This window comes from Eublepharis macularius, chromosome 2 (genome assembly GCF_028583425.1).
Source record: "Eublepharis macularius isolate TG4126 chromosome 2, MPM_Emac_v1.0, whole genome shotgun sequence".
Classification (NCBI taxonomy): Eukaryota; Metazoa; Chordata; class Lepidosauria; order Squamata; family Eublepharidae; genus Eublepharis; species Eublepharis macularius.
Window position 1 is genome coordinate 209,669,175 of NC_072791.1, and position 24,388 is coordinate 209,693,562.

The following is a 24,388-nucleotide window of genomic DNA, read 5'->3' on the forward strand; positions in this document are numbered from 1 at the left end:
GATTAAAATGCCCCTTAGGATCTACAGAATATTCCATAGTCCTCAAGTCAGAGTGTTCTAAAACATCTCCATTAGACTGAGTTAGGGTTGCCAGCCTCCAGGTGATGGTTGGAGATCTCCCAGAATTACAATTGATCTCTAGGCCATAGAGATCAATTCTCCTGGAGAAAACAGCTGCTTTGGAGGGTAAACTCTATAGCATTATATCCTGCTGTGGTCTCTCCCCTTCCAAAACCCCACCTTCTCCAGGCTCCACCCCCAGATCTCCATGGATTTCCCAGCTTGGAGCTGGCAACCTTAGACCGAGTTGTATGAAACCCTAAAACGGTGTATCTACCACAACTTTGTGTGTCCCTAATTAAATGGTAGTGTTTGGGGATGGTATGTTTGATGATCTGTGTGAAAATTCCAAAAAAAAGAAGAAAGTTGTTTTTGATCAACAGCTCTGATCTCATTTTACAAACAGCCCTTGCTACAGATTTGGAATACATTTTTAGTGCTTCTGCTCTTATCTTTGTATGGCAGAGGGGCACGCAGAAATGTAGGAGGTGAAGCTTTTCCAGTCTCCACATGCAGAGAAAATTGACTTGGTACGTTTCTGTTTCAAGTTTTTGTCAAACATAAGAGGAGAGCCAGTTAAAAACATTGGCCAGCTCCATCAGTGAGTTTGGACACAATCCCTACGATCAGACGGGTAAGAAAATGAATGCGGCAGGCAAAATAATAATCTACCTGGTATCCCAAAACAGGTATTATCCAAAACATTTTTTGCTGGAACTATTGGAGGCTGTGGCGTCTGAGGATTAATGCACATATCCATAGTGTGCACATTATTAAACTTAAGGAGGATGTATGTGGAAGCTACCCCTCAAAGCTGTAGTGTGTGAGCAGAGCTGTGTTTTGCGAGCCCTTCCTGTGTGCAAGTGAGCACTGCCAAAGCATGAAAAAAACAGCGCCAACAGCAATGTCACCAACTTTCTCGACTAACCCACCTCCTCCCAGTCGAGGCAAAATGGCTGATAGGAGCAGATGGTTTGGCTTTGCTTGAGTCAATTGTGATTGCAAATAACATTCTGATCTTTGTCTTATTAAAGGTGAAACATGTTCTCCTGCCAGCAGTCAGAATATTTTAGACATAGATGAACAGAGAAGAGCTTAATGGGGAAATGCCTATTAATAACCCTGCTGTTAGAAAAAAAAATCATGGCACCCACTCGGTGGTATTTTCCCTGATCGTTTTTATAAACATTGTTCCCATTAAAATGACCTTCTGTCACTTGCTAGTTATGTTAAGCTGTGAGTGGTTATAATGAGTGCCCCAGATGTCTGGAACTGATGCCTCGTCCATCTCCTGGCCATCGTTGTCAGCTTCCTACCTCAATATACCCTGAGATAGAAAAGGAGTCAATTAGTATTTCTCTCTCTCTTTCATTTTTCCAATTCATAATTCTCCAACCTTGCAGCTTTCTAATAGAAATCAGCGTTGGAGACGTCCTTCTTCCCTGTACAGGATTCCCCGAGTGAAAATAAAATGAGTAGTGATAATAACAGGATGTCTATCTTGATATTTGGTCCATAACAGGAATGGCTGAGAAAAAAATCATCATGCTACTCCATCTAGCGTGTCTTTAATCCTCTGTGGTAGATTGACTACTGGAATGAAACGGAGAGGAGCTCAAATACCTGTCAAAAACGTGCAGAGCGGCACTGCCACACCAGCCTGATACAGTCCTCTAATGAAGTCTGCGCTTTGATGCGCATCTGCTGTAGCAACTGTGCCCCTTAAACAAGACTAGTGGCTTTCAAGTCCGCATCAGCTGCTTCTGGCTGTGGTCAATAACATGCAATGTTTCTGGCGAAGGAAAACTTCTTATTCCGTCGACAGTGCATACAGTTTAAGAAAGCTGGCTGTTAATGCTTTACCCCGTTGTATCAATATGTTCCCCTCTTTTGCAAACACTGTGCTAGCCCCCCCCTTCAAGTCTTTGAGTTTTTGTGTGCTCAGCTGCTGTCTTGATATTGCAACATGAAGTTTCAGAATGGTTTTACCCAATATACGCCGGAGGCCGCTTCTTCTGCAGCTACGGCACATCAGGATTCCCAGCCAGATGGGAAAGGCTGGTTGGACGCTGTGTATGCAATGTTGTCCACATGTAGAGATGCCTTGTGAAATCCTACTAGGCACATGACAATGGATGCATGTTTCTATACTAAAAGAAATGGAAGGATTTAAGTGTCTTTGCGGGAATGTCTGTGGCTTCGTGGTTCCAGCGAAAATACTCAACCGGACTAAGATTGGCTGTCTGTTTTATTCTTACTTTATGCTCAAAGCTGGCTTTCTTGTTTAAAGTAAGCCCATGCATAAACAAAAGGATTCTCTACCTTTAAATCGAAAAGGGGTGGTCAACAGACACAACAAATGAGATCCCAAAGAGCGTTGCAATGCTGCCATGTTCTTCACACCCCTTTTAGCAGTGATCATTTCAAGGGGGAACGCACAGGAATGCAGTTCTGGCAGTTCCCCAAAGAGGTCACATGTCAGGTGGCCCAGCCCACCTGACCCTCGGCCATCTTGGGCCCGTTTTAGCCTGGATTGGGGCCAAAATGGCCCGGATCAGGCCTCTGACTGGTGGTGGATCACTCTCCCACTCAGCAGCGGCCTGATCCTGAACATTTTGGGTCCCTTTTTGGCCATTTCCAGCCCCTTTCTGCCATTTTGGGCCCAATTTCGGCCCTGAATGGCCAGGATTGGGTCCAAAACAGCCAGGATAGGTGATGTCAGGGGGTGTAGCATATGCAAATCAGTTATGCTAATGACACACTTCTGGTGATGGCAAGGGGTGTGGCATATGCTAATGAGTTATGCTAATGAGTTCCTCCAGCTCTTTTTCTACGAAATGACCCCTGCCTTTAAGACATGCGGCCAGGAAAGAGTCCAAGACAACAGGTTCCTTTTCATGCTAGGCTGCAACTCTCAGAATGACTAATGGGCTCTCAGGCATCTAATTGGAAAGAGGTCTTCTTTATAGCTAAAGGCAGTCTCTCCACACTCAACATCTGTTGATGTGCTACAGAAGGGAAAGTGAAGAAGTTTGCATTTTCCATCATTACCTGCCCAGTTTCTCAGGAGCTGCTGAGCATGCCATATGAGGACAAAACACTAAATGCAGATCTGTGACTAGTTGGAATGCAAACAAGACAGTTGAAATAGCACGTGCTTCTCTTAAGACTACCCTGAAGAGAGTTTTAATCCAAATTTTACTCTCTATTGAGCTGGATGATATAATTTACCTATTTCTGGATATTATGACAATCACAGCAGTCAGTGGGTTGAATCCAAGAACTCCCTTCTGCGAAGTGAGAAATCTTCCTTAGAGGAAGGGAATCCCTGGACCCAAGCCTAGGTTTTTCTGCCAGTGCATTTATTCCAAAAATAAAAAACTGTATTTTTTTCCTGAAGAAAACGGGACAAGACACATTTGAAAAGAACAGGAACCCAGTCCAATGAACCAGGTTCATTGAAATGGCTAAGCTCATTTCCCTGCTAGGTCTGCTATTTAGAGGCAAGATTTTTAAAACACTTTTCAATCTAACAAACTATGATAGATTCCGCACATGTTGGATAATGCACTTTCAATGCACTTTATCAATCGTTTGAGGCGGATTTTTTGTTCCGCGCACGAAAAAATCCGTTCCAAATGATCAATAAAGAGGATTGGAAGTGCATTATCCAACGTGTGCGGAATCACTCTATGTCCAATTAATAATGCAGAGTATAAAATAATTCAGAGAGACATTTTAGAAATTAATAACAGGGCTTTAAATTTTGGATTTCAATTTCAGTGGAAGCTTGGCCTCATTCGTCTGCAGGAGTTAACTTGCTTGAACAGTGTGCCAATCTGACATGTGTTGGACAGCACAGGGGCTCGTTGCTTTGGATGTAGGCCTTGAAACTATTATATAAATTTCCCATCAGCAAATGGGAATATTTAACTTGGGTTATCTTAAGCAGTTTGCTTTCTCTCACAGTAAAGGCCATTTCCACACATGTTAAATAATGCACTTTCAATGCACTTTCGTAATCCTTTAGAAGTGGATTTTTTGTTCCACACATGGAAAATCAGTTTCAAATCTTCACTAAAGAGTATTGAAAGTGGATTATCCAATGTGTGTGGAAGCAGCCTAAGTTGTAAACTGAGAATGAAAACACTCTCTTTTTTTAAGGAGGGAAATACAATATCAGGTGAGTTGAGTATTTGGCTCCTGAGAAGGTGGCACCTCTTTGTGCTGCTTGGAAAGATGGCAGCAGGCGTGCGATGGTTGCCTCATGGAAGGACTAAGGTGTCTTCCTCATGCAGGTGAAATGTATACTGTAAACCTTAATCACAAAAGTGCCCTGTCCTTTTTTGGCCTTTCAATCTTCAATCCGCCTCAGTTGCTCCAGACTTATCACTATTGGTCTGTTGTATTAAACAGCCCCTCTGAGAAAATAGCAAGTTTTTGTCCCTCAGGTCTGCAAGTGAAACCTGCTTTCTTGGGTCAATTCTACACTGCCACAGTCAACCGTGCTGAGGTGAGTAGCAGTCAAAAATGTGTCTCTAGCCTGATGAATCTTGGAATGCTGTGTTTGCCTCTGCTGTTTACATTTTACATCACAAATGGTTACAGAATTAAGAATTAAACTGTTTGGTCCAATGCAAAATGAGAGGATTCTGTTGTTCGACTGTATGTAAAATGGCTGACGTATCTCTCTCTGTTTTCTCTCTGTGTTTTCTCCACCTTTCATCTGGATTTGCTGCAGGTGCCTAGGCCCAAGCCTTGAGGACTGCATTGGTTTCATGGATAGGTACTTGCTGAGTACTGGCTCCTCTTGCCACGTTCCCACATGTTCCATGTGTGGGCAAAGGCAGTTGTGTGTGCATGGTCCCTTGTGAATGGCGAATGATATTTTCTGTTCTGTAATTGCCTGCAGGTGTAGAGGCCCCACTAGTCATGACTGCATTTACTATCCGTGGACAAGCGAGTCCACGTTACTCCAACCCGCTAGGTAACATGGGTCATCTCTCCATTTCATTGCTCTTCTCCCATCCCAGCTTCAACAGGGAGTCATACTGGCCAGTTTGGGCAACTGGAAATGGGAAAGCCCTCCATGCAGCCTGCTCCTAGTCTGTACACAAGCAACTCCTTTGGCCCACTAAGCACAATGGAAATCAGTGCACGAAATCAGAACTGCAGCTATGTGCATGGAGCCACCAAAATTTGCTTTAGTTTTGAAAATTCAGTATGTATTCACCAGAAACTTAAACTAGTTTAATGATCATTCCCTTCCCATATTGAACTCTGGCACTTGCCCTTCTTAAGGGATGCCTTGAAAGAATTCTTAGCAATCTCGCCAAACCACAGTGCTCAGGGGCCTCTGCGGGGAAGCCATGACAGTTAAAATCTGATTTCTATTGTAACGTAAGTTTCCCTTTTTTTTTTAAAAAAAAGGTCAATTATACAGTTCCCATTTGGGGAATACTGGCTATTTTGGTCATTTTGCCTGCGCAACTGAAAAATCTAGTTAATTCTTCCTGGACAATTAAGGCAAATTTATTCTGAAAGAATAGAGCGTGTTCACTAATGATGCGTCCCCAGCAAGTCAAACTGGTAGTATGACTTTCTGATTCAAGCAATCTTGTCTAACCTAAAATCTGACAGTGTAAAACTTTCTTTTCCTTTAAATCAACATCATTTCATAAAGGTTGCAGCTCATTCTCTATCGCTTCTCCTTTCGGCAGAAAGTTAATCTAACTCTCCAGCTGAAACGTCTGTGCTTGAAAATGTTTCAATGTCCAGCTTGTTTACTTTAATTATTCCTCAATTTGTAGCCGTGTAATATTGATCAAGTAGATTGAGTCATGCTGGCAAAACAAAAAGTTGATTAAAAATACCCCTGGTAATTCTACCAACACATTTTCATTACAAGTTGGGATCACAGTTGCTGAATCGTTGTGTATCAGCAAAGAGGCTCCTGGGTTTGTAGATTCCTGCAGATCAGGAGCTAGTTCTGTGTTTGCACAGGAAGAATACTTGGATTGACACATCTTTGCACAAGAGCCAGTGATCCAGTCACTGTGACATATTTCAGTCCTGGGAAGGCCAACTTACTATAGCACCAGGTATTTCCCAGCCAGGGCTGGAGAATGGAGGAAACAATACAGAGCTGAATCCAGAAAGAGCCAAGAGCAGGGAAATAACTCCGTCCTGATTGGAAGCTCTGATGCAGTTGAAGGTAATCACTTAGGGATTCAATCTTGTGCACACATATCAGAGAGCAAGTTCCACCGAATATAGCTTCTCAATAAACAGGCACAGAATCCAACTGCAGTAGGGATCTCAGAGTTGATGCCACGGCTGCCGCTTAGATTTGATGCCCTCAGGGTTCAATCATGTTGTTGGAATCAACAAAATATATAATTGCCTGTTCAAAACTTTCTCTGGGGCTATGTGCATTTATAGTTACTCACTGATGTATGCTAACTTATAGATTTAGTGTGTAGCATGAATATGAATAATCTCCTAATTGCCTTACTCTCTTGCACTACTAAAGAGCCAGATGTGGCTCCGTTCTTGCCAGCTGAGAATTCCCTAGCACGAGGCAATTGGCACCGAATGAGATCATCAGCTCTAAAATCAGCCTAGGAAGCGCATGCCAAGGAGAACAGGCGAGAGCGTCGTTTCCATGCCAAAAATTAGTTGGCAGTATTTTTGCAAGTGGGCAGATGGGTTACGGCCTTCTCGCTGTTGTTATCTACCCACCTAGCAGCCCCCAAATGTTGTGTTCTGCTGATTTCAGAATGACTGATTTAAATTTGTGGAAGGGCTTTATTCCCAGATTCTCAGAAAATCGTAATGGGAAGACTAGAACTGGAGAACATCAGCTGGTAGAGGCTGGGATGATTTTCAAAGAGCCAAAGTTGCAGCACTCCTGCCAGTTTCCCTTAACTTCCAGTGTACTTTAAACACACAGATCTTTTTGATTTTCCAAGCGTAAGGAGAAGCTCGGAAAAGCTGAAATAAAGGAAAAATCAAAAGGAAAATGTTTAATTCAATTTTTGTTTTGCTTTGTTTTTACAAAAAACATACAAGTTGAAACTATAATTGTGAGCAGGGTTTTATTTCTGGGGAAAGAGGTGGTGGAATTCAGTGGGTTGCCAGCATAGGGGGCAACTCTTGGCGGGAGGTAGTGCCCCTGGTACCACATGCATGTGTGCAAAGTGCACGTATGCTCCCAGGGCCAATGACATCACTTTGGGTCAGCTGGAACAAGGGGAAAGTTTTTAAAAGTTTAAATCGTGCTTGGCGAAAATGGTCACATGGCTGGTGGCCCCGCCCCTGATCTCCAGACAGAGGGGAGTTTAGATTGCCCTCCGCGCCGCTCCAGCGGCATGGAAGGCAATCTAAACTCCCCTCTGTCTGGAGATCAGGGGGTGGGGCCACCAGTCATGTGACCATTTTCAAGAGGTGCTGGAACTCCATTCCACTGCATTTCAGCTGAAAAAAAAGCCCTGATTGTGAGCATCGAGTACCATTGAAGTCAATAGAGACTTTGCATGCGGCTGTTTGTCAGGTTATAGATTGTTTGTTGCTTAGAATTTTACATTCTGGGTCAAGATGTCCTTACTAAGCTAGGACCTAACAAAAAATAATGGAAGTCAAATTTAAAGTGTTTTTGTTCTGTTCCCATTAAGTTCTGGCTACAATGTCAAACTACACAGTGGCAAATTGATGAGTTTAACCTGAATGTATGTAGGACATAGGGACTGGAGGAATGATTTGAACAACAAAGGGTGGTAGCTGGAGATCTGGAATTATAACTGATCTCCAGGCCACAGAGATCAGTTCCCTTGGAGAAAATGGCTTTTGGAGGTTGGACTCTATGGAATTATACCATGCTGAGGTCCTTTCCTTCCCCAAACTCTGCCTTCTCCAGGCTTCACCCCTCAAATCTCCAGGAATTTCCCAACTTGGACCTGGCAACCTTAGCAGGACGACCTACTGGGGAAGGTCAACTACAAAGGATGTCTGCACTCTCCCCACTGCACAACCTTTTGCTGCTAAGAAAGGCCCTCCACCCCCCCCCCATGACTGGGGAAGATCCATTTTTAAACACTCTATATCACATCTAGCTTGGTCTGTTTCATTCTCCTCAGAAACCTCCTAATCTTTGCCTGTTATTTTCTCTCAGCAGGCTCCACAAAGAGACGTAGATAATACATGTGGACCTTAGAACATGTATTCTTGTAGAGGTTTCCATCTTCACTGAAGCCTTGACTGCATGACACATGCAAGATGGTAATAGGAGGCATGGTAGCCACCATGGTTTATACCTGTCCCTGGGCCACTCCTCTGTTAATCAGCTGTTCTGGCATTGAATGATGCTGTTGAATAGAGTATTACCTCAAGGTCCATTAACCAGTTTTTGTAGTAAGAAAGTCAACCAGCTTTGTCCAGCTAGCCTTGTTCAACTGTAGCTGGGAAGTAGAAAGAAACCAGTGCTGATGAAAGGAAAGTTAAGAGGGGGAGTGGACTTGGGTGTGTCTGGTATACAACCTGCTATGTTCTGTAGTCAGAAGTAACCCACTCACCCAAATGCAGGTACACACAATCCTTAAAAACCCATCTACACCTTAGAGAATTAAAAGGCCTTGGAAGATGCCAAGGTAGGGTTCCCAGGCCTCTCTCTATGGCGGGAGGCCTCCCACTAAATACCTGCATTGCCTGCCACCACTCTAAGGAGAGGTGAGAGAAAAATAAAATGAAAAATGCCAGTATATCACTGGTATATCACTTAGGGTACAATCTGGGTTCCAATCTGGAAGTGGCAATGGGTAGCTCTAGAAGTTGCTGGAAACTATGATAAAACTGAAGGGTTTACTATAGAGTTTCTGGCAATTCCTAGAAATCTACCCATTGTCACTTCCAAGTTGTACCGAGAAGTGAGGTAGTGATGCTAATGTCACCGTCCATGTCCCCATCCCCCAAACCTCCTGCTTGCTACTAGGCTTGGCCTTACAATCTTATGGCACAGAAATCTGTAATGCTGCTTTAAAATGAATCAGACCAATAGCCCATTTGGCACAATGCTCTCTAGTCTGAATGACTGCAGGTATGTTGTCCGAATTTATGAGCAAAATATTCCTATTAGGAAGTTCGACTTTAAGCTCTGCTCAAGACAAAATATAGTTGTTGTTTTTTCCTGACCATGATAACCAAATTCAATAGAAATAACACTGCTAAAAATGGTTGCCTGGTTTTGCATCAGTTGTGCATAGACGACATAGAATGTGGAAATGGTGCAAAACTGATTTAAAATGCCATCAGGGAAACAAACGCTGGGAATAGCAGCTGTGAAAATGGGTTAAAAAAATCTCGCAATGAAAATGTAAGAAAACAGTGGAAAGTTCTGTGCAGATGGAAATCTTTCTCAGTCCTGCTACCAGAGATCATTTTAGTAGCAGATACCAAAGACTGAGCTTAGAGCCTTCTGCATATGCTCTGCCACTGAGCTACTCATCAGAAGACATGGGCACGAACAGAAAAAACCCGAACATGGTGTTCGTTGTTCGTTGCCATCCATGAACAACGAATATTGACGAACATGACCTGTTCACAAACATGTTCGTTGTTCGTTGTTTGTGGGGGCCAGCAGGCTCTCCTCCAGCCATCAAGATCCCTACCACACCACTCCCAGAAACCCTACCTGAGTGGGCAGCAGGAAACGTACCAATAATAAATAATAGCTTGGCCCCAGAGCTTGGCAGCAGCCCTGGAACCTGAAGGGGTAGATCCCTACTGCACCACTCCCAGAAACCTTACCTGAGCAGGCAGCAGGGAAGGTACCAGTAATAAATAATAGCTTGGCCCAGAGCCGGGCAGCAGCCCTAGAACTTGAAAAGGTAGATCCCTATCCCACCACACACAATGTGGTGGGATAGGGATTCAATCTCCAATGCACTCTCCCTGTCTCTCTCTCAAAATGCCAACAGCAACTGTCTCTCCCTCTCCACTGTCTGCAAAACCAGAGCTGGGAGCCCGTTCCCCCCTGCTCTTTGCTTCCTTGTAACAAATTTGGAGCTCCACACTTGAAAGGAAGACCTGCCTATCAAGCTAAATTGGGCTTAGATTGGGGTTTCCAGGGCAACAGCAGGAGTTCAGACAGAGTTCGGGCAGTCCCTGCCTCTGGTTGCCAAGGGAATTGATTGCAGGTGCCAGACTGTCTGGCTTGATGAACAGCAACGAACGAGGCTTGCAACAACCACCTGTTCGTTTAGAATGGGGCCTCACAAACAGCTTGTTCTCGAACAGCTGATTGGGCTGTTCGTGGCTTTTTTTTGTTCATATTGCTGTTCATGCCCATCTCTACTCATGACTTCTTTTGACATTTGTGCAGGTCATAACCATGGGATGTCTGCCTGGTGTGCACAATAGATGCTGGAAGTGCTTTCGTTTGTTTTCTTGCTTGGGCTTTCACTGAGTGCTAAAATAAGCCAGCAACATGGTAGACAGCACTCAAAACCCAGCAGGGCTACCTAGGAGCATCTGACTGTATTCAGGGGAAATATTGCTGGCAAGAGCAATATTAGTAATGATAGACTAATAATAATTAAGAACAACAGCATACTGTAAATGGAAAGGAACGATTTTGCATTTTCCTGGTAGGCGAGCAATCAGCATATGGCAGATGTGATCGGTGTGGGGGAAACTGTGTTTTTAAATTTCCTTGTGTCATCTGATGCATTTATTGATTTACACCCTAAATGAAGGCCCCTCTTATTTTCACATTTCCCCTTTCAACTAACAGAAGCTAATTAGCAGGGTCTCCCCCACAGAGAGGCAGTTGCATAAAATGATGTGCAGATATTAACTCTTTTCATCATTTTCTTCCAGTTGAACAAAAACACATTTCTCCCTTGTCTTGCCCTTTTTGCAAATATTGGGCTTTTCTCTTCCATCGTCTGTGTGTATACAAGAACTAATTAATGGCAAATCCTTTGTAAAGCACAGAAACCTTTTCCTGGTTATGTTTGATACCCCCTTCACAGTATGATTTCATTATAATTTCACAGTAACTCAGTGGCACAGAATACATGATAGGTAAAAGGGAAGCTCCTTGTTAATAAACTCAGAATGTTTCATAGACAACTTCATTTTTACGGCACTCTGCTGTTGTTCAGCATGGATTCGAGTTTTCCATATGTTCCAGTTATTTATGGGATAATTATACCCAGTCCTTTGAAAGTAAAGGGGGTGGAGGAACATTCCACCATAAAAATTACTTAAAGAGAGGGAAGAAAAATTGTTTGTGAACATAGATTTAAAAATGGCCTTTGAATTGCTAATGCCTGCTATGCAAAAAAAAAGTATAGATAGAAAGGTGCATACCATATTGAAAAGGCTAATTTTCAAAACCGGTAAAACGCTGCAAGAGAAATGAATAAAAAAAATCAAAGTCTCTTGTAAGTACCCGTCCATAGAGAATGCTGCCTTTGCCACTCTGCATGACTTGCAGTGCTGGCCTTCCAGTTCTCAGATCAATCTCTGCTGTATCTCTTCATTGGATGTGTTTCATTCTTAATGCAGAGAGGTTGCAGAGTTGCCGGCCATCACAAGAGCTTGATTGTTGTACCTCTGTATGAGCCACTGCTTTTTCCCTCAGGAAAAACCTATGTAGACCTACATAGAAATATGGACACTGCTCGGTAATTTATCATACTCTAAACATAGATCTTTGTGAGCATGAAAGTGAAGTGGGCCTTCAGTTTTAATTTGGGGGGGGGGCCCTTTAAAAATAGTTCAGGTAGGTAGTGGTGTTGGTCTGCAGTAGAACAGCAGGACCAGCGGTCCATTTAGTCCAGCATCTTACCTCACACAGTGGCCAACGAGCGTCAGTTCATAAGGAAGTCCCTCCCTCATATGTAGAGGAAAGTAAAATGCAAGTGTTGGGATCAGGGGCAGTAGGAACTGGAATCTAAATACTGAGGTTTGGGCCAGGAAGGGTGCTTGGGGGCTTCAGCTTGCAGACTACCAGACACCCAGACATTCAAGCATGCTACCTTATATAAAGTACCAGGACAGAATAGTTACAGAGGACATTTCCCTCCTTTATTTGACTTTCTGGCTCCTAAGTACCTGAAGAAAGAAGTTTTGACTCTTGAAAGCTTATACCCTGGAAATCTTGTTAGTCTTTAAGGTGCCGCTAGACTGAAATTCTGCTGTTCTGCAGACGAACATGACCACCCCACCCCACCCCCCAAAAACGTAGGTCCTAAGTATAATCCAGGCTTTCTTATTGCAGTGGGTGACTAATGGGATGTTTATGTAATTGTGTATGTGGTGCCCTCAAGTCATAGCCGGTGGGATTTTCATGGCAAGAGACTATCAGAGGTGGTTTGTCATTGCCTGCCTCTGCAGCCCTGGTCTTCGTTGGAGGTCTCCCATCCAGTTACTAACCAAGGCTAACCCTGCTTAGTTTCTGAGACCTGAAAAGATCAAGCTCACCTGCGCTATCTAGGTTAGGGCCGTGTATATTATTAATACACATAATTTACATCTACACATAAATCTCTCTTATTGTTTTTTTAAATCCAGAGGAGTTAGTCATGTTAGTCTGTAGTTGCAAAATATTAAAGAGTTCAGTAGCACCTTTAAGACTAACCAACTTTATTGTAGCATAGGCTTTCTAGAACCACAGCTCTCTTTGCCAGATGCAAGCTTATGCTACAATAAAGTTGGTTAATCTTAAAGTTGCTACTGGACTCTTTACTATTGTTTTTTAAAAAAATAGTTTGACCTGTAATCCCATTCCCGATGCCTCACCTTACCTGCCATTTGAGTTGCATGTTGCCCAGAACCTCGTCAGCTAGAGCAAGGGGCTATTCATTCAAAGCTCTCCATCCAATCATTGTAATGGCCACTGTGGGGACATGTCCACGGCATGGCCACAGCTGGACTGGGCTGATGAACCTAAGATGAAACCATTAATAGCAATTAGTCACACAGATTTCTTTAGGATAGAATGTAATTGTGGGAGTGCCTTTGCTTTGTATGCTGAGGGTCCCCGATTCAGTCTCCAGCTTCTCCAGGACAGGAAGCAGGTGATGTGAAATTCCTCTGCCTGAGACCCTGGAGATCTGGTTCCAGTCAGAGAAGACAAGACTGACCTGGATAGACCCGGTGGTCCAGCTCAGTGGAAAGCAGATTCTCATGTCCTCCTAATCAACCTCAGTCTACCCAAAGCAATTGAGGTAGGGGTTTCCAGGTATTAAACCAAGGGAGCACAAACTCTCTGCCCCAAACGTACAAACACATGAACTCCTAGCAAAAGCCTAAAAACAATCATGGGGAAGTTGAAAAAGAAGACTCATACAGGGTATTATGGGTGCATCTCATCATCTTTTGAAGGACTGAACACTGAAAGGGTCCACAAGGATGAGGTGAGTGGCTGCCTGCTGTCAGGAATTCAATCCTGGCTCTGGGCAGGTATGCTAGATTCACTAAACCCTTTGCTTACCTAAAGGCATACAGTTGTACGAGCCAATTTGGTGTAGTGGTTAAGAGTGCTGGGACTGTAATCTGGAGAACCGGGTTTGATTCCCCACTCCTCCACTTGAAGCCAGCTGGGTGACCTTGGGTCTGTCACAGCTCTATCAGCCCCACCTACCTCACAGCAGTGATTGTTGTGGGGATAATAATAACATACTTTGTAAACTGCTCTGAGTGGGCGTTAAGTTGCCCTGAAGGGCGGTATATAAATCGAATACTATTATTGTTGCTGTTGTTGGGAACTGATGTGCTCAAGTGATTACTCCCTTGCTACCAATCGGCTAGTCCCAGTGCACTTCCTTACCAGAGCTAGCTCCAGGTGTTTGCAAGTCCTTGGTAATAGCGTATAACTTGCCCTTACATTTTGGTACTGCCCCTTCCTCCTTTTGCTAGTCTTCTCCCTTATATTGGCCCCTCTCTGTTGGCTTCTTTCTTCCTCCTCTCACTGAACCCTAACTGCAAGGTTGCGGCTAAGTTGACAGTGCCATCTTGCTCCTGTCCAATGTGGTGGCACTCAGGGCCAAACTACAAGTGACAAATGACATAGATTGAACACTTGTCAGCTTCCCTCAAATTTTGATGGGAAATATAGGCAGCTTGGCAGAATGTTGGACAAGTGACAGTTGAAAAGTCCATTGGACAGCAGTCGGAGAGCCAAGCTGCAAGACCAGGACACCTACATTTCCCATCAAAACTTGAGGGAAGCTGACAAGGGCCCAACCTGTGTCATTCATCACTTGTAGCTTGGCCCTCAGTGTTGGCAGCAGTGGACCCCCAGGCAAATGTCCTGCCTTACCATTCAGGCCAAAATACTCTCAAATATTTTTGAAAATTGGTTCTTTTTCAAACTGCAGTGTAGCTTCCCCCCCCCCCTTGTTACCATTGATGTTATTTTTGGCAGGTAACTGTGTGTCACTTTGAGACCCTGAATACGCTCAGCCTAACTTCATACAGCTTCATTCAGCTGTAATTACAAACAGCACCTGAAAGGAATGCATCATTAAGAGGAGAAGAAACCCAGAATCTGCAATTTGGGAACGTTCCAAGATTCTCTAGTGCCTCATTAATGAACAAGGCCCAAGACCCTCGATGGATGAAATTACATGCTAAGTCTAAATTTTTGCCATTTAAGCAGGTTTATCCCAGGGAACATTGCCTGTTCTGAATTTCCCCACCGATGCAAGCTGAGAAAGGGAAGCTCTTTTACTAACGTAAATATTCGTTGACACAAAGGCTCAAATCCCACAATAAACTTCTGCTGATGGAAAGGATTTCTGTCCACAGAATAGGACTGCCTCACCACCTCCCCTCCCCTCTGCAGGGGAGGAGAGGTGTACCTCAAAATGCTGCTGTTTAGGGGCAGAGGAGGGGAGGGGAGGTGTACCTCAAAATGCTGCTGTTTAGGGGCAGAGGAGGGGAGGGGAGGTGTACCTTAAAATGCTGCTGTTTAGGGGCAGAGGAGGGGAGGGGAGGTGTACCTCAAAATGCTGCTGTTTAGGAGCAGAGGCAGCAGAAAGGGGAACTTGGTGGTCTACAATAGGACTGAGGAATTCATGGAAATTGCCTCTCTTCTCTTAGCAGAAATTTTCCACAGGAAAAGTACCTGTTCTGTGGCAGTGTTGACCCAAATAGCCATCTGTGAAGGTTCAATGGCAGCACTGAACATCATCACAAGAATTCAGTATATCTGTTTGCAGCTATGATGGACTCCTCCTTTAGTCCCCCATTCTGAGGCAGATTTTCCTGCCAAAATCCAAGATTGTCCACTGTGGCTGAGAAGCCCCAAGTAGCGTGTCTCTGTTTATAGTTTAAAGTTCTTTAAACCACCCTGAGAAGCAGTTAGATTTTTCCCTTTTTATCCCAGCCGAGACACTTAATAGGGGAGAAGAAAGACCCCTCTTCTTCTTTATATAAAATGGCACTGGAGGCCGAGTAACTCACAAAAGAAACAGCAACTTTATTGAACAGGCAAGGATGGAATATGGATAGGCAGGGAATGAAATTCTGAGGTAACATTTGTTGGTAGAATAAAATAATTTAAAAGTAATAGGCACAATAGTTTACTTGCAGCTTAGTTTCAGTGTTTACAATCTTTAAGAGAGAGAGGTTTGTAGTTTCATACTTTGGTTATAGCAACATGTTTCTCCACAGATTTCCCTTTACAATTTAGGTGTTTTGACATTAATTCAACAACAGTTTCCCTTTACAAAAGGCTGGGGGTTCAACTTAGAGCCAAAAGCCCCTTTCTAGACATTAGGCAGGAATTCTTCATTTTCATAATTCATAATAACCATGTCTACTTGGCTGAAAGGGAGTCTCCACTTACTACTCACTCACTCTGCCAAAAACACACTCCCAGTTCTATCTTGGCTGTGTAAAAGGGTTTCAATTAGTGCTAGTTTTTTATACTTGGATTTATCAACTAAAAGTCCTCCTTAAGACAATGTTGTCACAGGGCAAACGTTCTCTTTTTCCTCATTTCAGAGGGGTACCAGTCTGTCCACACTCTCAATTTCACTCAAAATCCTAACTGAATACAAAATCTGTCAGCTTCAACTGTCATTCTGACTAGTCAATCTGAGAGAGGCGGGAGCAGCCTGTCAATCAATCTCTCCTTCCAAGCAGTTATTAACTCCTTCCATTCCACTCTCTGAGTGCTGCACTTAGGTAAAGTTTCCTTTTAAAGCAAATTCTGTTATAGCCACCAAGGAGTTGGAGTGTGCCTGCACCTGCTCCAATGCCTGTAAAAATCAATGGGGAATAGAGGGGGGCATGGACTGGGAAAAACCCACGGGCCGTGGGGCCGTGGTCTGGTATTTCACAGACCATGGACCATGAACTTTTCATGGTCCAGCATTGTTTCGCAAACCAACTAGTTAATTGGACTGGGCTGGCGTGGGAGTGCTTTAACCCCCCCCCCCCCGTTCCAGCTGACTGGCAGCCCAGTTAAAGTCCTCCCAGAATTGCTTGCCTGCGGGCCAGGGAGGCTTTAATGGACTGCGGACCAGTGGACCAGCAAAAAGTCCATGGGGTCCATGGAAAACAGGCATCCCATGACCCACCGGTTCACGAATGCCAAACTGGCCCGCTCCGTGTTAAATTTTGGTCCGTTTGTTGGTCCATGCCCACCTCTAATGGGGCGCCATATGGGGTAGATCAGTATATGATTTGCACAGTATGAAAGCTATGGCCCAGTCCCATCATTTACTGTGCCAGTGAGTTGGGGGACATGAATGGTTCCTGCTGCATGAAACAATTGCTTCACCTTGTTTGAGGAGAGTGGTGTGTGCCCACTCTCCTTCCCTGTGCAGATTCTTATCAGCCCTATAAATGTTTGAATGAGGCTTTAGAATTGAACCAGTAGCAAAGTTGCCTGCTGTTAGCACCTGAAGAGCCGTATTATCACTTGGACTAGTTTGGTGGTATGCCCGGCTTCTGTAAATGCAAAATAATTTATAAAATGTTAAATATATGTCTCAGAGCTGAAACACATATACTGTGCTGCAACTCTGTTTCTTCAGTTCCTTTGTATTCCCCCTCTCCCATGTACAATGGTAAAATACGGCCTAAAAAGGAATGTATGATCATGCGTGGTGTTTTAGTGATCTCTGTGTGTGCACGCACTTCTGTGCATGGGTAAAATGTCACACTAAAGGAATCTTAATGCAACTCGGTGTACATTCACATCAACGTTACTTTTTGTGGTGTTTCAGTAGTCCACAGAAAGTCGAGCTTTCTACCTTAAACCTTTCAGCATAATTTGTATCTGGGCATGGGGGAGGAGGGCAAGATGACTCCAGGCAGCTGGGCCCAGAAGAGCACAATTTGGGTCCAGTAGCATCTTCCGCGTTTTTTGCGCTACATTTCACAATGTTCCGGAAGCAAGTAAGTAGTGTGAAAAGGGCCCAGGTGGCTCTCAAGCTGCTTTCTGCAGCCCCCCTCCTCCATTGGCCAGCTGCAGGGCTTCGGATTGGTGGGGTTAATGAACCTGAGGCCTGCAGGTTTCAATTTGGTCCACTGCTCATTTTTTAAAAAAAGGCTGCAGGTGTGCTGAGAGATGCATGATGCCGCAACCTGTACCTGCCCCAGGGCTTGGAATAAAATTTAGACATAAAAGAAGAAACCCTGGAGGAATACAATGCTTTGATTCTGTATTGGAACAAGAGATGATAATCTGGAATTGCAGAATCTGGAGAGAAATTCACACGGGGTGCATCTCAGAAGCATCCCTATTGACAGTAGCAAGCAGGAAGCATTTGACAGCTGACATTCAGCTGCAGTGAAGGTTTGACAGGGTCTGACATGTAGAAGTCAGAATGTTTGACAGTTCGGTCATTTAATGTTAACATTTGATGGTATCAGATGACTCTTTTTATGTAGCCAGTCAAATCAGGTGAATTACAAATATTAGTATTCGCGTTGTCCAATTCTTATGTCAAATTTTATCAAAATTTAAAGGTTGGTTGGATTTTGAAATTTTGCAAAAAAAAACCCACCTGGATTATGCCATGCATTCAAATATATTGTCATTGTTGAGATAGTTCTAAGTACATGTATTAGGAAATAAGCCCCATTGGGTTCTGTGACTCTTGTAAGAATTAAGATGCATAAGTTAAAGGAGAAACATAGTGCAAAAAAATACTAATTCCCCTGCTCCCAAAGTTCAACCGTAAACAAGTGGCTTCTAATTTTACTAGAACCCCTTGTAGGGAATAGCTAGAATCATATTTGCTGTATGTGGAACAACCCACTTTGGCACGAAATGCATTTATTGAAAAAAAATTAGGATTGCAATTAAAATATTAGTAAAAATAAAACTGAGAATTAGCCCCCTCCCCCTTAGAGCACATTTATTCTAAAACCTTCTTTCTTCAAATTTCTAATAGTAATAGAATCCAGAAAATCAAATCATTTAATAGAGGAGTAATTGCTTAACTAATCCATTTTAATAAAGATACAAAAGATTCAGAATGGTGTCACGCCATCTCTAAAGTTACACTGCATTTTATGTGTATTATGCAAGGCGCTGGAATCCTGCAGATACGATAAAAGACAGTATTATGCCTTGCATTAATTTAAAACAGACTCTTGACTTTATTTTGCCTCTTTTTTCATAATCAGGAGGGATTTGATAATCAGGGTATAACTTGTGTCGGGCATTTACACAGACAGAATACTGTTCTTGTAATATAATAGTGATAACTCCCAAAGTAGTATCAAGGCTTACTCAGGAATAAATATTGTATACCTTTTGTTTTGCAGCTACCTTGAATTCTCCTTGATATTTATGAGCATAGGAGAAGTTTATTCCCTCACACGCTTCAGAAAGTTAGGGTTTGCATATTTAGAAACAACTTGAGTAAACACATTTCCATTCTGAAGCAACTGGACAGGAAAACTAAAGAGCCTAGTGAAAATATAAGAAGGTTTTACCAGGCCAGATTAAGGTTTGGGAGACCCTGAGGCACTCCTCCTTTAGAGTAGGGTCAATGGCATCTTGCCCCATGTCCTGAAGAAACTCATGGGCCATTTTCACACTGCTCACCTTCCCTCGCAACGACCCGGAACATTGCGCAAAAAACGCGGAAGATCGCGTTTTATCGCACGAGATTTGCACGTCACGCAAATCTCGAGTGAGAAAACACGATCTTCTGCATTTTTTGCGAAATGTTCCGGGTCGTTGCGAGGGAAGGTAAGCAGTGTGAAAACGGCCATGGTAGACAGAATCCTCCTGCTAGGAGCAAAGTAAACATACCAGGCCAGGCATTCACACTATACTTGGCCAACAGTGTCCCTGAATGAGGTTGGACAACTGGCTTCTTGGATGTCCCTGAGGATTATAGATACCAATGAGTCATTAGAAAGGTTATCTATCTCATTTCCCAGTAATGAATGCATACTTTTTCTGAGTGGAAGAAGAGCAGGATGTATGGTTGCCAACCTCCAAGTGGGGTGTCCTAGAATGATAACTGATCTCCATATGACAGAGATGGAGAAAATGGCTGGCTGGAGGGTGGACTGTATAGCATTATACCCTACTGAGGTCCTTTCTGTCCCCAAACCATGCCCTACTGGGCTCTACCCCCCAAATCTCCAGGAATTTCTCAACCTAAAGATGACTACCATAGCCATATGCCTCTGGAGACTGGCTACAGCAGCATTCTTCAGGGGCTTAGCGGGACTTGCTTTTAACTTGAACCATGGTGGCATCGCTTGTCTGAGTAGTGGAATGCAGGCATTTCAAAGAAGCTGGACAATGGAGAGGCAGCTGGTAAGGTGGTGCTCTGGCCAGTACCACTTGACTATGTAAACTGCCTCCTGTAAACTACCGGGAGGAAGCAGTGGAGACAATATTGTGCAAGAATGTGGTTGCTAACTGGCTAGCTGCTCCCCTCATAGGACAAGGCAAGTGACATCAGCATATTAGATTGTCATCAACTGCCATCTTGCACAGTGAAACTCCCTGGCCTCCATCACTGCCCCCCGGCAGTTTCTGATACCACCCCACAGCAATGGCTAGTGACACCTAGGCACAGCTTGCCTTGCAGGCTGTCACTGGAAAAGGCTTTGATGTGTTATCCGGCAACATACAGTGTAGTTTTCCAACATGGCATTGCTAAGCACTGAGTGGTTAATGATTGTATTAAGATCTGATCAGTTGAGCAAAGTTTCCCTGGCCATTTCTGTCCCGTGAACATTGTGGTGTTCTTGATTCAGTGCCCCAATGGAAGAAAATATCAACTTAATTATGCTCAGCTATTCATACTACCGGCTGGATACCAACTACTTCTGAAGGACTGCTGAGCACCTAAAACGGATGTCGCCATAGCAAACTGACCTCTTGGCGTAGAATATCTTTTGGCTCAGTGAGCTACGTGCTTACGTTTGTGGAAAGCACATTTTCCATTTAATATACAAAAATAAACAGCGAGAGAACCACATGCAGCTTGGTAGGGGGAAGCGTGCCTGGTGCACCCAAACCCAATTTAGTGAGTTTAACAGAGAAGCTTCATGCAGGGAAGGAGTCTCTTGAAGCACTGTTACGGTGCAAGTTGCAAATCAGCCCTTTGGGGTTGGTGGTCACTGGACTGTGTCTATCAGAGAAGCCGAAATTACGCTTTTTTTGAGCAAATTGAAAATAAGCAGCAAGTGCATAAAGAGAACGGTCTTTTTGCTTGGTTGAACCTGCTTCACCTGAGAGTCCAGTCGACTGGATTTAGCGGTTTGTCCGTTAAATCAATCTATATTAGATGGGGCCTGACTTGGCATATTTTAAAAACAGCATTAATTCTTTTTGCTAAACCAGAGGCATACCAAGTGTCTGCAAAAGTCATGTTATCTTTTTCTGCATTTCTGGGCTATTAAAAAAAATACTATGCAAATCTGTACTGAAAACAATTGGGAATTTTCATGCAAACATCCACTGGACTTTGGTGTTTCCATCTCTTGCTTCATTTAGTTTTGGGGTATCTGCTGCCTTAAAATGTGTCAGAAGCTAGCAGATCTTTGTGAATCTCATTGATTCCCAAAGGCTTCTTGGGTATCAGCCAGGCTATTCCTATACAGTGCGGCAGATGCCTTCTGGAAGCAGAACAGAGTACAGAAGATACTGTTGCATCTTTGATCAAAGGTCAGTTTTGCCAAAAATAACGGGAGGGGGGGGAAGCAATACCAAAAAAAAAAAATGCTGAAGCAAGGTAAATATCAAATAACAGCAGGATAAAAATCTAATACAGAAATATGCTTACTGAAACCTAAAACTCCAGACAATGCTAATGAGTGTTGGAAACAAAATTCTTAATCAGATCACTACCAGAATCTCTGCACAACACATTAAAAAAACTATAAATAATAATCCCAATACTCCACACTTACACAAATCCTGCCCCGTGAACTATAGACAAGAATCTTAAAAATGCCTCCGTTTTTGGCAACTATAATGCTCTGTGTTCAAAGCACACTGTAAAACTGTAATGATACATTTGTGTATTATTAAGCTCTTCCTGTATTGTAGATAAATGGGTGGGTGGGCTGGAACAGAGAGGTCGTGACTTGCCTAAGGCCTCTAAGTAGGCTCATGGCAGAGCAGAGAGTTGATTTCCCTCATCATCGCTTGTTCTTGATTGGTGGCAGAGAGTACTGTCAAGTCATAGCTGACTTACGGCGATCCCCGCTGGGTTTTTCAAGGCAAGAGACATTCAGAAGTGCTTTGCCATTGCCTGCCTCTGCATAGCAACTTTGGTTTTCTTTGGCAGTCTCCCATCCAATTACTAATGAAGGTCAACTCTGCTTAGCTTTTGAGATCTAACAATTTCAGGTTTTCCTGGGCTATCCAGGTCAGAGCTTGTTGTTCTCTATTACACTGTGACAGTAAGAAAAGTCAGAGGCAGCTCCCTCTGGCAAGAGAGAAGGAAATGGTGGTTCTTGGGCTTTCTTAAACTACATGAGACACTCAGGCGTGTTTTGGGTCCTGCAAGGTTCCCTGGGTAGTGTAGTCTTACAAAGAACAGCAGCTCGAAGTGATTTTCTGATGGGGGAAGAGCAATGGGAGACATTCTGTCTCTCTCTCTTTCAAAAAGCCTTGGCTTGGGTTTTACTCCAAGAGCTCAGAGGTGGGAATGGAACATAACAGGAGGCAGGAAATCCAGGGTGGCTTTTTGCGAGAGAGGGACTCTGTGATGCGATTCTCTGCTGGGGGGAAGAGCAGGGGGGGGGAATTCTTGTTCTCTTGCAAAAAGCCACCCTGATTTTCTGCCTCCTGTTACGTGCCTCTGCCCCCGCCGAGCTCCCAGAGGAAAACCTGAGTTGAGGCTTTTTGCAAGAGAGAGGGCATCCCTCCCATCGCTCTTCTCCTGGCAGAGAATCACATGGAATGGCTATTCTTTGTAAGACTACACTACCCAGGGAACCTTGTGGGACCCAACACGGGAACAACGCATGTGCGTTTTGTGTAGTTTGGCTTTTAGTCTTGGTGTTATGGGTAGGGTTGCCCACTCTGTGCTGGGAAAGAAAGGGAGCTCAGCAGGGATGAGATATTATAGATCCTACCCTCCAAAGCTGCCATTTCTCCAGAATTATCTCCAGAATTTGGAGAGCTGTTGAAATTCTGAGAGATTTCTAGGCCTCACCTGGAGGTTGGCCATCCTAGTTCTCTGTGTTGAGCATTTATACAATGGGAAAAGACACAGCACAAGAGTTACTCCACTGAACTCACTGAGCTCAAACGGGAAGAACTCTGCTATGTCAGTGGCCCTGTTAGGTACCTATCGGTCCTCCTTATGTGGTCCGGAATTTCTCTTCCTTACTGAAATAAAAGAAGAGAGAAAGAGGACTATTAAGAAAATACATGAATCAGGAACCAAGAAAGTCTATTAAAAAGTTAACATTCCTTAACAGATGAAGCTTCAGGAAACTGGTACTTCATGGAAGCTCATGGATAAAGATTTGTAATTTCTTTAAATAAATCCTGCAGTAACTAGGGCCTCAAAGCACACTTTACTCATGTGCTATATTATCATTTTTAATAGTGAAGCCAGGAGAACAGATGTTCCATCCCGAATTTTCCTTCATGGACCAGGATTTTGTCTCTCTTCCAGTTCTAAAAAACACTTAGTCTATGTGAGTAATTAGGCTTCAGGCCCTGACTGTGGCCATGCCAGAGGGACAGGAGACATTTGATGTTTCTGAAGGCCTTGGCAGGTGGTACCTGCCCCCTAGTGATCCATGTTATGCATCTTGTAATGGCCACCTTAGACTTTCATCTCATTCTGGGGAGTAAGTAGTCAGTGTTACAGAGAAGGAAAATATATTGCATATAAGGAAAGGAATCGATCACCTCTCGTAGATGAATACCACATTCCCTTGCTAATAAAGGAGTCAGAGCTGGTCTAGTGACATGTTTTTAAAGTATTCAATTGGCGACTGACCCTGTTAAAAACAAGTCATAGTTAATATTGTAATAACAAGAAGTGCTGCCAAATAGCCTCCCATTCAGCTTCTCTTCAGCAATACACCACCAGGTGTCCTCAGGCCCATCCCAAGTGCGATCAGTGTGATAGTAAAGATTTACCCCGGATAGGGAGTCCATTGTTTTATTTTTCCCATGTGGAAAAAAGTTACCACACTTTGCTCTGAAGTTTTATAGAGTGTGCAACCCAGCGATAATGAGTTTATGAATATTTGTGTTCATAGATGCCCTAGTGTCAGGATGATTGTAGCAGGATCACATGCAGCAAGGTCAACCGCTATCATTAAAATGATGCTCCATGGGAAGGACTCTGCTAATTAATTCATCCAGGGCAGATATTTTTTTCTCAGCATCCTAAGACATTAAACACTCCTGGCTTTGGGAGGAATAAATGTTATGGGTCAACCGGTAACATCAATCATTTGAAGAGGTAAACAACAATTACTTTTTTTAAAAAAAAAAGAATGTTCTGCACATTACACTGAAATCAGTAGCAACTATTTTTAGTGTCTGCTAGTGAAAGTAGATATAAAATACTGAAAATGCTGAATGCAACTACCGTACAGAGGTGAATTAAGAGTCTCTCTACACAAGACATCTGACACGTGAAGGACACGTGTCGGGAGATGCAATGTTAGCCAGGAAGGGTTGTTTGAAAAGACAGAGCCGGTGGCAGGGCAAAGTCTTTGCTATACACTGGAGCTGTGTGAAGGGGCTGTGAAATGCCAGAAGAGAAACTTGAGCCCATTATAAACTCTCCAGGTCCAAATTTGGCTCTGAAAGGCATCTCCAGCCCTTTCCATTCTTTGCTGCCCTCTGGTTGCAACCCCACAC

At 43.5% G+C, this 24,388-nt stretch overlaps 1 protein-coding gene across 1 annotated transcript in view; it reads left to right on the forward strand.

The window, feature by feature from the left end:
- ERBB4 (erb-b2 receptor tyrosine kinase 4) overlaps positions 1-24,388 on the forward strand; it is a gene marked incomplete at its 5' end in the record, with an annotated part of 660,937 nt that overhangs the window by 431,285 nt on the left and 205,264 nt on the right. The window contains one exon of the mRNA XM_054971602.1: positions 4,802-4,846. Within this exon, the coding sequence (XP_054827577.1) occupies positions 4,802-4,846 (45 nt within the window). The remainder of the gene's footprint in view (positions 1-4,801; positions 4,847-24,388) is intronic.